Source organism: Ambystoma mexicanum, chromosome 6p (genome assembly GCF_040938575.1).
Source record: "Ambystoma mexicanum isolate Mex_15411 chromosome 6p, UKY_AmexF1_1, whole genome shotgun sequence".
In the NCBI taxonomy this organism is placed as follows: Eukaryota; Metazoa; Chordata; class Amphibia; order Caudata; family Ambystomatidae; genus Ambystoma; species Ambystoma mexicanum.
In genome coordinates, this window is record NC_090935.1 from 1,122,882,468 (window position 1) to 1,122,900,338 (window position 17,871).

General features: G+C 44.8%; 1 protein-coding gene across 1 annotated transcript in view; it reads left to right on the forward strand.

Moving 5' to 3' along the window:
- The window catches only part of GLIS3 (GLIS family zinc finger 3), a 1,977,963-nt gene that overhangs the window by 1,316,845 nt on the left and 643,247 nt on the right, over nucleotides 1-17,871 (forward strand). The window contains exon 5 of the mRNA XM_069625730.1: nucleotides 968-1,129. Within this exon, the coding sequence (XP_069481831.1) occupies nucleotides 968-1,129 (162 nt within the window). The remainder of the gene's footprint in view (nucleotides 1-967; nucleotides 1,130-17,871) is intronic.

Genomic DNA, 17,871 nt, shown 5'->3' on the forward strand with positions numbered 1-17,871 from the left:
GAGACCCCCTGCTCCATGCATTTCCTATGTTTGTGCAGGAAATCCTCTTGCATTTTTGCCTGCATTTCGACATGATCAGAGACTAGATTCCTCAGGGTTCTCCCTGCTCTCTAAATTCCTAAAGAGCAGGCGGAACCAATAGGGATCCCATGTAATGGTGGCTACAATGTTTGTGCATGGCAGCCGGCATTCCTGATCATTGCCGTGCCTGCGTGCGTACATGCTTGCGTGGCAGTGATCCTGATATTTTCTGTATGAAGCAGATGAAGGCAAGGGAACCTGGGTACCCCCAGAATCCTGTGATATTGTGTGCTCCACATTGAAAATGATCAGAATCCATCTAAACTATAATCAGAAACATATAGGTCCATCAGATACACGAAAATGAGCCAGTGAGATTGTGCACACGAAATAAACTTCATTTAATATCCTCTGAACATCCAGAGTAGTCAAGGATGAAAGTCCCTCTTTGACGATTATGGCAATAGAAACAAAGAACACTTTTGTATATTTCTTAGCAACTATGGCTGGCCCTTTGCCCCACTGATTAGTTATATGTAGTTGGATTATAAAACATACCAATATTTTAGAATTTTGTGTGTCAGTGAGCCCAACTCCAATTAGCAATATTATAAAATTGCCAATGCACTGCTATGTGAAGAAACAGATCAAAAGAAATACAGCACACAAATCAATGTTACTTAACAAATATATATTGAGATCTCAACATTTTTCATTATCTGGAATGCATTCTTATTCAGAATTCTTTTTCGAAGAAATAGATGTTCCAAACATTTTTCATACCTCATTCTGAGCTCTTTGGTATCTCAAAGCTCAAGTTGTTCTCCATTTTCATTTACAAATATGTTAAAAAACAGATTTGATGTTCAAACACAAAACATGAGCAAAAATCCATATTCTTAATGCCTAGTATGGTGTGGTAAAAGTATGTGGTTTCCTTTCACAGTTTGAGGGCTGCAAAAAAGCCTTTTCTCGGCTAGAAAATCTCAAGATTCATTTAAGGAGCCATACAGGAGAAAAACCATATATTTGCCAACAGTCTGGCTGCCAAAAGGCGTTCAGCAACTCCAGCGACCGGGCAAAGCATCAGAGGACACATCAAGACACGGTATGTATTTACTTGTTTCAAACGATTGCCTAATGCTTGCTTACAGCGACATTTCAGGGAATTCTTAGGAGGAGCAGAGATGACCTCACAAGGCCCTTGAACTCAAAACAAAATGATAGGAAATTATATTATCTGATAATTTGCCAAAGAGGTCTTAAGTTAATGCATGGGATGGTGAGACGACCCTGCTGAGAACATGGTCACCACCTTAGTTAAGGGCGTAAGTGAAATTAGGGTCTCTTAATGCCGGCAGCGGTGCCATTACCAACTGGGACGTCCCATCATCCCATATATTAACACCATTGGCATCCTTGGATACGAGATGCAGCGTGTAGGGCCCTTTTCTTTTAAAATAATTAAAAGTAAAACTTCGCTGTAGCTCCGGGGCCACGTCCTCAGCACTGAAGCCCGTTTTCATTGTTGATTGCAGAAGTAATAAACAGATAAGACGGATTCTAGTGCTGAAGACGTGGCTTTCCAAAGTTGTCAGTGAGGTAAGTTTTATTTAAATTTTCCATTTAAAAAGGGATTCCGCAACTGATGCAGACAAAACATGGTGTGCATTAATGTGGCAGGTGGGCTGCGAGTGTGGGCATACAACACTGGTTCGGCACCCCGTTCAGGGCGCTAATGTATTTTTGTTTTAACAGTCTAGATTTAGAGATGAAAGCTGCAGCCTGTTAATGAACATTGATTTACATAACATGCTACTAAATCTAGAATGTGCTGTTTTTTATGTGTATTATTGTTGTTTTGTATAACATACATTCACAAACAAGTCATTCTAAAGACCATAAACTGTGAACACACATGTTACAGGACGAAGGAATACAGAAAAAAGAGGGATTATGGTTAGGGCAGTACAAATAATATTCCTGTATATTAGGCATTATTCATAAAACATGGAATGTAATAGAGATGGGAGAGGTTCTGATTAGGAGCAGAGCTACTGGACAGTAATTGATCCAGATCTTTCCAAGTGCCTGGTATCAGATGGCCTAAGCGCTTAGAGACTGCAGGGGAAGAGGATGTCAGGGAAATGTGGTCTGTTCCTGTCGATATTCTAAGTAGTTATAGGGGTCCCAGGCCTACGTCGTTACGACTGAATAGATTTGCACACCTTCAGGGGTGTTTAGAGGGAGATATTCCCTATAATATGATAAACACGGTGGTGTCTAGGAGGGGAGTGGGCAGTCCCCATACTGGCGAGCTGGTATCTGGGAACTCGTTTTTAATTGTGATAGTAGTTAGGGTAAATCACGTATGTTGCAAAGTATTTGATGGGGGCTACAGACAGAAACATAAGACTAGAAATCATCACATTAAGATCATGCATACGTGCATGACTTTTTTTGGTTTTCTCCATAGTTTAGATGCGTTTACATGCGAACGGATATATCTTTGTTATAAATGTATGTATTTATATATTTATCGTGCATTTGCAAGGCGCTTATATATCAAGTCCCGGGAGGATAGCTCTGCTCAATGTGCTTGCCTTGGAAACAAGACAACACAAAGCAACACAGGTTCGATCCCAGGTCCGCGCTTAGAAACCTCTGAGCATTAAGCATGTTATAAATACGCAACTAAGACATATTCCAGTACCAGCGCCTCGATGCCCCCAGGCTGTGTGAGCGCTTTAAAAATGCAAATAAATAAATAAATAAAGCAAATTGTGTTTCAAAGTGCCCACAGGGCAACCTGGACAGGGCAACATGGAGGGAAGATGGGAATGAAAGGCAAATATAACAATGAAAGAGGGAGGCGGTCCTACTAAGCCTTGTGAGCATTCAGAACATGCAAGTGCAGGGAGAGATAGAGAGAGGGGGGGTAAGTGTTAGGAGTACCACAGACAGAAGTGCTAGGGACTAAGTTGCAGGCCGCTGTAAAGTGCCTGGCAGAGATCACTTGGTAAGAGTGGTCAACTGCCAATAAATACGTGCAGGCCTGTGATAGCACAGGGGCGCCCAAGACAAGTGCTGAGAGTGGGCGGAGGTTGAAGGCGATTGGGGTGAGAGGCCGGTGTCATGATCACAGCAAGGAGCCTTAGAGTTACCCAGAAAAAGAATTGGTCATCTGCCTATCACTGCTGGTTGGTGGGTCAACAACACAGTGTAGTGGGTAGGTTGCAATAATCACTTCCTGACTTCACAACATGGCTGTTCTGATTGTTTGCCGGCTAGTTCTGGGCAGGTCTAGTGTTCTGCACTCCAGCGTTATATAAGCCCCTCCCAGCGTGTGTACAGAGCTTCGCGTTGTATTATTCAGGTTAACGCTTACCATAGCCCTGTTCTCCTGTCAAACCAAGAATAGCCCTAGTTATCATTTCACTGACCACAGTTACCTTGTAGCAGTAAAATTTCACAGTGTTCCCTTGCCCGCCGTGTAATTCCTCTGAGATATATTCCTGTCACGGCGTGTGTTTCCAATTGCTTTCCTTGTTTCTGTCAGGCGGCTGGGTAATTAGTGTTGCCGTTTGAAGTCTTCCGCGCTTTGGAAAACGGTGGCCGAATTAGTCGCTCAAGTTCATTGTTCCTGTGTTTCCAGTTATGCAGCTGAGCGGCGAGCGGTTGCTGGAAAAGTCTCCGCGCTTAGGAAGAGCTGCGTCCGGCTTCTGTCTCTGCAAGTATCTTTCATCAAAGTTAGTTGTCAGCTGTTCCTGGTTAGTAGTTGTGTTTGCGTGTTTGTTTTTAACGCATTTCTAGAGTCTCATTATAGCTTACATTCGTGTGCATACCTGACAAGGCTAATTCTATGAAGTGTCTTTTCTTGTTAAAGGCCTGAGTTTTGGATGCTTATCTTTCCCCTGATACCTTGCGAATAGATAAGAAAGTCCATTCTGACACAGTGCGTTATACACCACATTAGCTGAACTCTACCTCTCCTTCATTCCTTTCCTCCCAGGTTTTCTCATGAAGCACAATAGCATGGTGTCACAGGTTCATTGTTGTCTCTGCTGTCACGTAGGAATTTAGTCAGGGTTCACAGTGATTTCACCCTTTTGGGTTTAGGCTTTTTGTTCAGGCCTTTTCTCATGTAGTTCATTGTCACTACCCTCATCCACCTTTTTAGGGTTAGAGTTCACTCTCCTTCCCCTTTACACCTCAGCATCGTGATTCTTCAGGACTTGAGCCCCTGCACAGATGCAGGATGGAGAGCCCACTACAAAAGTACATTAGGTAAGAAAATCTGGTGAGAGAGCCCTAGCAAGGAAGCGATAGCACTGCACTAAAGCCTGTAACACTAACTCTAGGAAATAATTGTGTATTAATAGGGTAACGCTTTCACTGAAGAAGTTTAGATTGATGAACAGCGCTCTCTGAGAAGAGTCCTAGACTGGTTCCTTGAGTGTTCCTGCAGAGTCAAGGTAAGCGTTACACCAGGACCCAGGTGAACACATAAGGGCCCTGGTCACCAATCTCAGCGACTGTGGGGATTAGCAAAGGAGGGATGGGGGAAGGGTGAGGTGAAAAACAAAGTCTTGAGGAGCTTCTGGAATTTGATGAGATCCGGCTCAAGAAAAAGAAGAAGGGGGAGGCTGTCCCATAGGAGGGAGCCAGCCAAAGAAAGAGATTGGCCACCAGCGCTCTGTTTAGCGAAGTGCTTGACACGCAGCGAGTTGGTGCCAGAGGAACGGAAAGATCTGGAGGGAAATTATTTAGTGAGAACCAGTTGTAGATAGCATGGTGTCCGGCACCAGACAGCCTTATGGATGATTCAGAGGGATATGAATTTGATCCATGCAGCAACCAGGAACCAATGGAGAGATTTTAGGGCTGGAAAGATGCAGCCCCTGGGCTTCAGGCCAAGGATAAGACTTGCAGCCCTATTCTGGATTAGCTGGAGGGGATGTAGAGAGGAAGAGGGTAGATTAAGGAAGAGGCAATTGCAGTAGTCTAGCCTAGAGAGTACCAGAGCTCTAGAGACATTGAGCTTCTGTGGGAAAGTGAGACAAGGAAGGTTTCCTTTGAGGAGGTGGAGTTGAAAGTGGGCCTTCTTGGCAAGGTCCTGGATGTGAGGGAGGAACAAAAGAGAGGAGTCAGAGATTACTCCGAGGTTTTGGCTTCAGATGAAGGAGAAGGGGGAGAACCCATAGAGGGTGGCCAGAGTGAGAGAAAGAAAGAGGGAGCAGGAGTCTCGATGGGAAGGATCTCAATCTTGCTGTCATTGAGGCAGAGATCATTGGAGGCACACCAGGACTGGATGGCAGATAGGCAGTCAGGAATTATGTAGAAAGTAAGGAGAGGATCAGAGGGACGTTTGAAGAATAGTTGTGTGTCATCTGCATAACACTGGAAGTTGGGAGAGAAGTTGAAAATTAACGGGGTGCAAGCGGAGCAAGATAGATGTTAAAGAGCCAAGGAGAAAGAGCTCAGGGGGGCGCCACAGGTGGCAATAGAGATGGGAGAGAAGAAAGATCTCAGGAGAACCTAGGTGGGACGGTCATTGAGGAAGGAGGTCAGCCAGTCCAGTGCCCGCTCTGAGCTACCTATGGTATTGTGCAGCCGTTTCATGAAGGTAGAGTGGTTGACTGTGTCAAATGCAGAGGGGAGATCAAATAGAATGAGAACAGCTGGAGAGTTAGAATCAAGAAATGCGAGCAGTTCTTCACGGGTGTTCAGTAGAGCAGTTTCCATGCCTCTGAATGCTCAGAATCAAGGTTTATGGTCATGTAGGCAATCAACAAACCCACAGTGCTGGGTTTGTTGGGGGGAAGACCAGCTTCTCCAAGAGTTTCCCAAGGAAGGGGGAGATAGAGATGGGGTGGTAGTTAGCCGGACAAGACTGGTCTGCAGAAGGTTTTTTCAGGAAGGGGCGCACAAGAGAGTGCTTGAGGCAAGAGGGGAAAGACGCAGTAACAAAAGAGTCATTGCAGAAATCAGCAAGTGCAGGTGCAAGAGACCCAATATTGCCCTTAATAGTTCTGGAAGAACACGGGGAGACCTGTTTGGAAGAGACCTTCATAGAGTGGAAAACTCTAGGGACATCATCAGATGTGATGGGAGAGAAGGAGGAGAGAAAGGCAGAGGGGGATGGGACACCATATGTGGCAGGGTGAAGGGGAGGGGGCAAAGGGAAACAAGGGTGCTCAGAATGTCCTGAGTTTTTACTGTGAAGTGTGTGGCCAGTGCATTGCAGAGGGCCTGGGTGGGTAGATGCGTGGTGGAGATTGCAGAATGGTTGGCTAGTTCCTTGCAGATTTTAAAGAGTTCAGCGGTGTTGTTAGATGCACCAGAGATGCGGGCCTGGATGTGGGCCCTTTTCTTGAGTGAATGGAGAGTCGGTATTGCCTTTGGAGAAGGCAACGTGCCAGTTTGTCAGAAGGTGAGTCTGAGGTCTGCCACTTCCATTACGCAGCTCTACTTGCGCTTCAGGGCTGCAAGTTTAGAATTGTACCAGGTGTTATACTTGGAGGCATGTTGCAGGCGGATCCTCATGACTGGGGCAAGGATGTCAAGAGTATTAGTGATGGGGAGGTGGAGGGTGCTGAGAGCTGAGTCAGAGGTAGAGTCTGCAGTGGAGGACAAGGGGTTAAGAAGGTAGATGCGAAGGCAGCATCTCACACTCGTTTCATCGGACGGATGTTGCTGAATGAGGTTGGCAGGGCTGGGGGAGGTGCGGTCAGACGGCCAAGATGATCCAAATGAGAGGAGAGGATGGAATGGTCTGACCAGGAGTGTGGGGTGGTGAGTTGGGAGGAGAGCAAAAGATCAGTGTGGATGATAGCATTGAGAGTGTGTCCAGCTGAGTGGGTAGGACCAGAGGGGAGAATAGAGAGGGAGAGCGAGCAGCAGAGGTCACGGAAGAGAGCGGATGCCGTGATTGAGGAGTCAAGGTGGATGTTGAAGTCACCCAGGAGAAGGAGTTTAGAGGTGGATGTGAGGAGAGAAGAGGAGAAATCAGCCTATTCAGAAAGAAACAGGGTGGTAGAGCCAGGTGGCCTGTTGATAGTGGCAATGGTTAGGGAGGAAGTGGGAGAGATGGCCAGCTTGCAAACCAGGCTATCGAAAGAAGAGTAAGGCTGAGTGGGTATGAGGGAGGAAGAGACCCACTCAGGGAAGATCAGGGCAACCTCACCGCCGGCATGGTTAGTGCAAGGTTAGGAGATGATCGTACAGTCACCAGGGAGAAGGGAGTCAAAAGCAGCGACTGAGCTGGCATTGAACCACGTCTTGGTGAGAGCGAGGATATCGAGGTGAAGGTCTTTGAGGTGGCAGATATTGGCATAGTGTTTGATAGCATAGCAAAAATTAAGCATGACAAGATGCAAGAGGTAAAAAGAGTAGCAGGTGTGGGAAGGAAGTTGATGAGGGACATCAAGCTCCGGTCAAAGAGGAGGGGGTTGGGTTGAGGACCCTGAGCCATGACAGTGCCATTAAAATAGACATTAATGATACACCTGGATGATGAGAAGCCCGCCAAGAGTACTTCCCATCTAGTGCCACCATTAATGGGTGAAGATGTGAGAGGAGAGAGAGTAGCAATAATATGAGAAGTCCTTAGATCTGGAGAGGGGACAGAAAAGAGAATATCAGTGAAAATCTGTCTGGAAGTTGCACTGACATAGGTGTCTGCAATAGGTAGGCCGGAGTTACTGGTCAGGATGTCTTTTTTAAGATTTTTTCTTACAGACTTTGTGAGAGACGAAGGATAGGTGATAATATAGCCGTTAGAATAGATAGGGGAGATGCTGAGTACAATAGGGGGGCGGAGGATTGGATGGAAAATAGAGGAGGGACTGTACAGCACAAGCACAAACTCATCAGGTGGCCTAGTAGCCAAGAGAAGCAAGAAACAGATGCAATGCAAACACTTTAGTACCAAAAATGGGATGCAGAGATGTTAAAAACACACCAGGATTCAAAAATATTTAAAAGCACAGAAATGCAATGCAAAATGGGGTGCAGAGATCTTAAAACATACACCAGGATTTGAAATACCAAAAAACACAGAAATGCAATGCAAAATGGGGTGCAGAGATGTTAAAAAACACACCTCGATTCAAAATGCCAAAAAACACTGAAATGCATTGAAAAGAAGGATGATGTAAGGCAAGGAAGGCAGAATGGCATAGGCACACATAGGTTCAACAGCTGTTTAGGTTAGTAAAAAGGCGGTAACAATGTCCAGCCATGACTCACAGGAATTATTGAGGGGAGAACAAAGTTCCAGAAACACATGTTTGTGGGGTAGCAGGCTGCATGCTTAGTGGCTGTTCCATGAGGTGCTCTGGTGGTGAAAGGAGGAGGGGACCCTCAAGGGCCCGGACAGGCAGACAGGGGCCTTACTGAGGGCCTCGATTGAGGGGACCGGCTTCCGCCTGCCGGCGCCTGAGATTGGCCCTTCTGTCCAAGGTCTGTCCAATCAGGGAGGCAGCTGGTTAGCCAATGGGTGGAATCCTCAACACGAGGATACGGTGGCCATTTTTTAAAAGAATCTCACAAATCAGATTTAATGGCCAAGTGCCTTCAGCAAAGGTTATAAACCTTTGTAGAGCATGCCCCGCATTTGCGCATCAGGAGGTGAAATGGATGGATGCAGGCACAGACAGGGGCCTTAATGAGGGCCTTGATTGAGGGGGCCAGTTTACGCCTGCCGGCACGTGGGATTGGCTCTTCTGTGCAAGGTCTACCCAATCAGGGAGGCAGCTGGCTAGGCAGTGGGTGGAATCTTCAACATGAGGATGCAGTGGCCATTTTTTTTTAAAAGAATCTAGCAATTGTGTATGTTTGGAAAAAGGTCCAATTTCAGTTTAATAACACAAACGAAAATGATTCCTATTGTCTGCATTTTCAGGTCAGGGTTGATACCAAGGGCAGGTTTCCTGGCCAGAGGATCACCTGAAAGGTTTTTTACTACTTGCCCTTTCTTCCCATGATGGATCAAGGGTCTCATGTCACAACTGGACTATGGAAACATTCTTTCTCTCTGTTTACACAGTGTTGTTTAGACTCATCCAGCAAATACAACACATCTGACCACCTCCTGGTAAGAGCTAGTACCTGGGAGTACATGTTGCCCACTTACGTGATTTTAAAATGGCTCCCTGCGGTATAGAAGATGCAAGAGATGCTGTAGTGTAAGCAGTACAGAGTCAATTGCACACTACTCACCAAGCAGCCAGTTACGATTTTCTGACCTATGACAGCTGGTTGTTCCATAATTTCACAATGATTGTTCTTATTGAGGTTATATCCAATATTTGCACATGGACACCAGCATGTTTAAAAACCTGTTTGTTTACTTAAAAACGTTAATGTTGCCTGCTAAATCATCAGCCTTTCAGTGTGCTGTTGCATGCATAGCACTTTTTATGGCAGCTTGAACTCAGACTATGCAAATCAAAGAATGAAGAGAACCACTGCAAATGTGCAGCTGCATTTCAGAAATGTTACAAATAGACGTCCTTAATCTTGTGCACAGCAACCTATTCATGACATATATTAAAACTAAGGGTCCAACAACTTAATGAAATACAAGTAAACTATAAGAGAAAGGTCTTGATTTTTTTCCTATATGAGTAGCAACCCTCAGTACAAAGAGTCTCCTTGGGCAGCACGTTTCATTGCCTAAAACCTACGATGGTAAAGCTCTACAAAGTACATGGAAACCATGGAATAACCAGAGTGCGACAGGTTCTAACTCCCTATGGGTGAAGAGATGTGTGCCATCGGAAGTGATTTTTTTAATTTAGCGGTATATTGTGATCAGATAAAGGTTACAACTGCCTTAAATTAAAAACAAATATAGAGGACGTCAACGATTGACACACAAGATCAAGTGCTTATCAGTTTGCCATTGCCTGCTGACAAAACCCAAAGACCATGTTCCCACTGTTATTTGTAAGTCATTTGGTATCTAGGACAAAAGAGCCTTATAATAAGGGTGAATTGGATAAATTGATAAAAATAACTTGATTAGTTTGTGATTTTCTCATTGTAATTGTTTATTGGTAAAGCGCTTATACACAAATAAAGTGCTTCAAAGCACTGTATTCATATTTGAAGATTGCAAGAAGTTGAACGTAGCTCCTGAAATGATATATAAACCTGTTTAGTTCAGTATAGAACTCTCGCCCCAATCTCAGCAAGCTTTATCTAGATATAGAGAAAAGTAGGTTATAGTGTCCCAAATTGGATTAGAGATGGGAATAGGAATTGTAAAGGATATTTGGTCAAATTAGGGTTTAAAAAGAAATTCCATGCATACAAACCATATAGGCTTGAGTTAGTAGACGGGCCTGGCATGTGCCCTTCTCCATGAAGAAAGGCTTAGGGGGTCATTACGAGTTTGGAGGTAGCCATGGTGCTATTAGCGCCATGGCTGCCTCCAAACACGTGTCTGAGTCCGGGTTCCTTGAATGGGGACTTACCGGGTCATTCCAACCTTGGAATGACCCCATAGGGCTCAATGGGAATGGGGAGGGAGCTAATAACTAATGAATGGGGACTTACTAGGTCCTCCAAGGTTGGAATGACCCGGTAAGTCCCAATTCAAGGAACCGGAAACAAAGTTTGGAGGCAGCCATGGCGCTAATAGCACCATGGCTACCTCCAAACTCGTAATGACCCCCTTTATGTGGTATTGCCTGCAGGGTAAAATCACCTTGTTCTTCTTAAATCATCTTGTATAATAGAGGGTTAGAAGCTTAGCATACGTTTTCTCTTTTACTTTCCAGGTGGGTATGTGCATTATGTAGCATCCTAATTCTTTAACTGGAAGTATGAAATATTCACTCATTTCCAAGATAGTTGAATAATATGTTCTAGAAAACCTGTTTGAACAATTTGCAGTAAAAGCCAAGACAACTCCTTTTTGAATATTTGTATAGAACTCTCCGAAAAGCCCATTATCCCGGCCATCTTATTCTTAAGTAGCACAAATGTATGACCGTTTTTAGTCGCCTGGTTCTATTAAACTGCTCTGTTCACTGTTTGCTGAGCCCGGAAAGAAAACTTGAATGTACTCCTTGTTTTCTGTATTTCAAATATTCCCGTTCTGGGACTAGAACTGTTGAAAAAAACATCATGAAGACAGTGCAATCCTTGCTGTTCCCCTCAAATATATGCCTGCCTAGTACCTCTTGTTCCTTAGCTATTAATAACAGGGCTTGTCCAGCATATTGACTGATCTCACACCTAAATCAATATTTCATCTGGCTTCTTCAATATAACGTTACATTGGACAACCTTATATTATTTACATTTGAGATTTTGCAGCATGATGTATATAATTTCACAGAGCCAGCTCTTCTATGAAGTGACTGGGCATGCATCATTTGCAAATCTACAATCTACACCAAATATTTTTAAGTTAGTGCTTCTTGGACTTTTACAGCCTAAAAGAGTTGCTACTACGCAACTCACAAATGTCCACACCAAACCCTTATTATTTGTGCTCTGCCATGTTTGTAATAATATACATTAATATTTATTTATGTGGAGGGCTTTATCAAAATGTCCAGATTTTCAGCTTACTAGCAGAAGATCTCAAGGTAACTTTAAAATTAAAAGTTATTATTCAGTGGCCTAAAATAATTAAGCTTGGAAGTGTATTTATATATAACAATCATTATATATATATATATATATATATATATATAATATGATTGTTTTTATTAGGTGTGACAATAGTTGGTTATCATTTTTTATTTTCACCAATAAAGTTTGCAATACAATCAGAAATAAACAAGTTTAAAAGTTTCATAAAATTTCAAACCGAGATTGAGTCCAACAGAGAAGAAAAAGAAGAAAAAATCATCTCATAATGCATAACACAACATAAATAAGAAGAAAAAGTAGAAGAAGAAAGAAAATTGAAAATAGACTAGAAAAGGAGAAGAGAAAGAAACAGAAGAATATCTAACTGTATCATTTGGTAGTCCAATTTATAAATAATCACAAAACACATCCCCACGTAACATGGCATGGTCTTGGCTAGCATAAGAGCAGATCAGAATACATTTCAGGGTAATAGTGTATTTGGACAAAACGCACCAGCATATTGAGTCACCATGAGACGTTAACCATACACATTGAGAAAGATCCCCCGTATGTCCATACACTTTTCAGTCTCTCCTTACAATTTGCAAATTGCCTTTTCATAGGTGGAGATCATAAGCAACACATCCACCCATTCATCGATGCAAAAAGAGATGGACGTCTTCCAAGCCCTAAGAATCATCTTTTTCGCAATCATACAGGCCCTGAGGAACCACATTTGTTTTCTAAAGTCAACATCCTCTAACAATGACACATCACCCAGTACTAAGAGAGACACAACCATTGGAATGGTGCAGCTCAACACCAAACCTAATCTCTCACAAACTCCCTCCCAGAATACCTTAGTCTTGGGACAGAACCAGATCTGATGACTTAAAGTACATCTTGCTTGTTTGCATTTCCAGCACAGATCATTTTCCAACAAGTGTCTCTTAAACAGACGCACTGGCGTCCAAAAGGCCCTAAATAGAAGCTTGGTTTGCGACGCTCTTATGTCCCAGTCCATGTTCACAAGTCTCACATTACCACAGCAATGCAGCCAGCATTTTTGGTCAATCACTTCACCCAGCTCCTCTGTCCAAGCATTCACCGTCTCTAAGTTCCCCTTATGACATGTTCTCAGGACCTTGTACATAGTTGCGGCTGGGTAATTCATAACTTTACACACCATATAAAACAAAATAAAGAAGATGAAGTTAACAACATCGAAGTCACATATGAAGAAGATATGTATTAGAATACGTACAGATCAAAATCTGATTCAAGAAGAAAAAAATCAGAAGAAATACAACATCAATCACAATCAGCAATTACGCATTAACTATTTCATCCACCCTCTTCCAAAAGTGAGGAGTGCTAAGGTAAAAGAAATAGAGAGGCCAGACCTACAATAAGCCCAAAAATGGTCGGGAATGAACCAATCAAAATTAACTTCAAAGTTGCAAAAATACATATATAGGATGTATTAAACATCTGCAGGCCCTGACACACCCATATTGGAAGCACACTTCATTATGATGTGTCTCATGCTCAATTGCTAAAAGTATTTTATTGGAATTTGTATAAACACTCGTATTTCAATACACAACAAATGTCAATGTGACAAACAAACAGATAACAAACCGGTGCAGTCTTCTTGATGCGATACATAGTTCTTAGCAGCATGGAGAGGGGGGAGGGCAGGTGATCAGGGGTCTCAAGGAGTTAGGTTCAGGGGTTCCCACTTCCCCTGTGGTTTTTGGACAAATTGTTGGTGGGAGTACTTGTTCATGGGGGTTTATGGTCAGCGGTGTACTGTATGTCTCGGAGGAGGGCCTTCCATGATTCTAGGGTGTGGTTGGCTTTATCACCGCCTGAGTTGGTTCCACCTTGCCAGGCCCTGGTCTCAGCTTCCGTCCACCTTTCCAGGTCTTTGAGCCATCGTTTGTGATTCGGGCCCTGTGGTGATTTCCATGCCATTGCTATGGATCGCTTTGCAAGAATACAGGCTAAGTCCATTAATTTGACTAGGTGTGTGTATTTGCTCAGCCTAGGATGGGCCCCTAGTAAGCATTCTTTTGGGTTCCATTCGTATCTGATTAGACCAGCGTTTGTGCAGGTGTTTTTCACCATGGACCAGAATTTTGCCGTTCTGGTGCAAGTCCAGAACATGTGAATCATGTCAGCCTTGTCTTTTCCGCACCAGGGGCACACTGGAGGTGCTTGTTTATTAAAGGTGGCAACCCTTAGTGGGGTCATGTACGTTCTGTACAGGACGTTCAGTTGGATCTGTTTGAACCTGGTGTTTCTAGACACCTCTTTGGGGTATATTAGTATTTGTTCCCATTCGTTTTCGGTTAGTGTGATTTCCAGGTCGGTTTCCCATTTTTTTCTCAGCACTGCGCTTTTCGGGTTGGGTCTGTCTGACAGTTTATCGTACAGGCGGGAAACAGGTTTCCAGCCATCAGCTAGGTCGTATAGTTCCTGGAGGAGGGGATCTGGAACGGGATCCTCTGGCCAGACCACCCATTGTTTCCTGGCCGTCTCCTTGAGGCAGTGATACCACAGGAATTGGCCCCTTCCGATTCCTTCAGTTGTCTGGAATGATTCAAGTTCCCTGAATCTACCGTCCTCGAACATGTCGCCCCATATATAGATTCCGGCCTTTTCCCAGTTTCTGGCTGTCGCGAGGTCCGTTTGGGTTTTACAGGCGTCCGCCAGGATGGGAGTGTTGGGAGGGTAGGGGTGTTTCAGATGTCGCATTGAGCAGGTTCTAGCCCATATCTGCCTGCCCAGGGTCACAATCATGGGGGCAGCTGCTGGTTGTTTCATAGGGTTCCAGAGAATTTCCTTGGGGAATAGTTTGGAGGGTGTTTGTCGCATTAGCTCAGATTCGGGAGACGCGTCATCGGAGAGCCATTTCGCCACATGGCTAAGTTGTGCAGCTAGATAGTACCTTTGGAAATCTGGAAGTTGTATCCCTCCTTCTTTGTATGGCAGCGTGAGTGTGGACAAGGAGAGCTTGTGTCTGGAAGGCCCCCATATGAACTCCTTGATTAAAGATTCCAGTTTTTTGACCAAGGGAGGTCTGATATAGTAGCAGATATACACAAAGTAGTACAATAGTCGCGGAAGGATTATCATTTTGACAATTGCTGCTCTGCCCATCATTGCAAGCGGTAGTTTCGACCAAAATTTCATGGATTTGCAGAGGCCTTTTATTGCTTTTTCGGTGTTAAGTTCATGTGAGAGCTCGGGGGTGTGGCTTACGTCGACTCCTAGATATTTAAATGTTTCTGGTTGCCATTTTATCCCAACGTCTGGTAAGTCGGACTTATCCAAGCTCCCGAGTCTGGCCAGTGGGAACGCGCAGGATTTTTGTCTGCTGAATTCGATCCCAGAGTAGTGGGCATAGTTGTCCAGGATGTCTAGTGTGACTTGTGCATTGAGTTGTGGGTCCTTCAGATATAGGAGAACATCGTCTGCGTACAGGGATATTATGGAGTATTCATTACTTAGCCTGATCCCAGCATCAAAGAGCTGTTTCCGGAAGTATATGGCTATCGGTTTCAGGCCGAGGATGTATAACATCGGGGACAGCGGGCATCCTTGTCTGGTGCCCCACTGTATTGCCCAGGGCTTCGATATCATCGCTCCAGTCTTTACTCTCGCTACCGGTGAGTTGTACAGCACCTTGACCCATCTCACAAAGCCTTCGCCGAAGCCAAACTCCCTTAATACCTCGATCAGCCACTCCAAGTAGATAAAATCAAAGGCTTTTATGGCATTGAGCGATAGCACTGCTAGATCTTCGTCTCTCTCAGATAGTTTAGCATTGCGATCGGGCGGTAAGAGTCACAATAATTGCTGGGTTTTTTAGGCTTAAGTATGGGGATGATTATTGTCTCTTTCATAGAGTTAGGTAGGATTCCGGTTTCATAGGCCTCTGAATACACCTCATGTATGATCGGGATGAGGGTCGCTTCATATGTCTTGTAAAACTCTGGTGGGAGTCCATCGCTCCCGGGGGCTTTACATGTAGCCAGCGATCTGATCGCCTCCGTCACGTCCTCTGTGGTAATTTCGGCGTCCAACAGGTCTCTTTGGTCTGCTGATAGTCTTGGGAGCCCTATCTCCTCTAGGGTGGCTCTTATGTCTTCCCCAGGTATCTTTTTGTAGTGAGCATACAATTTGGAGTAAAAATCCGCGAAAGCACTATTGATGTCATGCTGTGTCTTGTGGGTTGTCCCTCTTTCATCCGTAATTTCGGTTGGGAGGTGCTTTGGAGACTCTCGTTTGCAGAGCCAGGCCAACATTCTACCAAGCTTATCTGCTTCCTTGTGTGCCTTGGCTGTGTAAATCGTGTAGTCGAATTTGAACAGCCTGTTCCAGGCAGAGAGGCATTCTTCACGTGTTTTCCTTAATTCGACCTCAGTGTCCGATGTGGCGTCGATTTCGGATTCGAGGCACGTGATCCTGGTTTCTAAATCTTCTAATTCCGCTTTCAGTTGTTTGCGGATGCCTCCCGCTCCAGATATCACCTCTCCCCTTGTCACCACTTTCATGGCCTCCCATAGTGTGCCCCAACTTGCCACTGAGCCTTTGTTGATGTCTAGATAGTCTTCCAGTTTGGTGCCCAGTTCCTCCTTGAATGCTTGGTCTGTAAGTGCTGCCGATGGCATTCTCCATTTCGGAATTGGTGGTCTGGGTCCTCTGATTGACCATTGCATAACCAGCGGCGAGTGGTTCCGATATTGATCTGCCTAGGTACACTGTGGATTCGACCTGTTGTGCCAGTTCCCGATCAATGAGCAAGTAATCGATCCTCGTGTGAACCTTATGTGGGGCCGAGTAATAGGAGTAGCTATTTTCAGTGTGGTGTTGCTCCCTCCAGATATCCACCAGGTCGAGATGTTCCATTGTGCTGTTTAGTGCTTTGGTTGCGGCGTTGTGTGGTTGACGGGGGGGTCCGATCTGTCCATAGTTCTGTTCCTGATGCAATTAAAATCACCTCCCCAAATAAATAAACTGTCTCTATGGATTGTCATTTTAGTGGTTAGCATTTGCAGATGTGCCGATATTCCAAATTGTGGTAGGTATGAGTTTACTAGGCATATCGACTTGCCTTCGATAATACCCCACATTATTAGGTATCTGCCCTCTTTATCGGCTTCACAGTCCAGTAGTTGGAATGGCACAGTCGGGTTTACCCATGTGAATACTCCTCTAGCAAACTTGGAGTAAGGTGCCCCTCTCCCGGTCCCACCCCAGCGCTCGGCTAATTTGGTTGTGGATTCCTCCGTAAGAGGAGTCTCTTGGAGCATTGCGATCGAGATCTTTTTCCTGTGCAGGTAAGAGTGGATTCGGTTCCTTCTCAAGTACCTGCCCATTCCTCTCACGTTCCATGTCATCACTTTAAGTTGGGATGCCATTCCGTCGGTATATTGGGTTTTTCGTTTCGGTCCCCCCTGGTGACCCGTTGCGGCTGTTGCTCATGGTTTGGGTATTCCACAATTGGGTGCCAACGTGCTCTTGTTGCTGCTCTCCGAGACCACCCGGTCCCATTTCGTTCCCTTCCCGGTATTTTGAAGACTGCATAACTAACAAAACATTTAACAAAACTTAAACTTGTGCGCCCAGCCACTCCATACTCCTCTCTGTGCTCAGGCGCTCTCGTACCGTCTGAGCCCATCCGGGTATCAGGCACAAGCGGGGTCGGACAGGCGGCTGACCTGCCCTTAAACTGTTTGTGGGGGTAGGGCCCTGTGCCGGGCGCGGGGCCGAGCGAGGGCTGCATCTAAGTGGCTAACTGTTGTTAGGTTTACCTACTTGGTTCTTGTGTGCTTTATGCCTGTGTTATCTTTACGGGTCGTGTGTCAGTCACTATCTTGGACCTTTTACAACGAGGTCTCCTCAGTTTTCCAATGGTTGGTCTTCTCTTCCGTCTGCTAAATTGTTGTCCTCCAGCCACATATTGGTGGCTGCTGGGGTCTCCAAAAAGATAGCGCGGCCCTTGTGAATCACCTTCAGCCTAGAGGGATACAACAGCATATATTTCAGATTCAGGTGTCTGAGGCGCGCTTTAATCGGCACAAATGAGTTTCTCTCCCTCTGGACTTTCTGGGTGTAATCGTGATAAATGGATATCTTGTTTCCCCTTTCGATGTGTCACTCTTCACTAAAGTGCCATAAAATGACTTCTCTGTCTTGGAAATTGAGTATTTTAGCGATTATAGGGCGGGGATGGGAACCGGTTGGTGG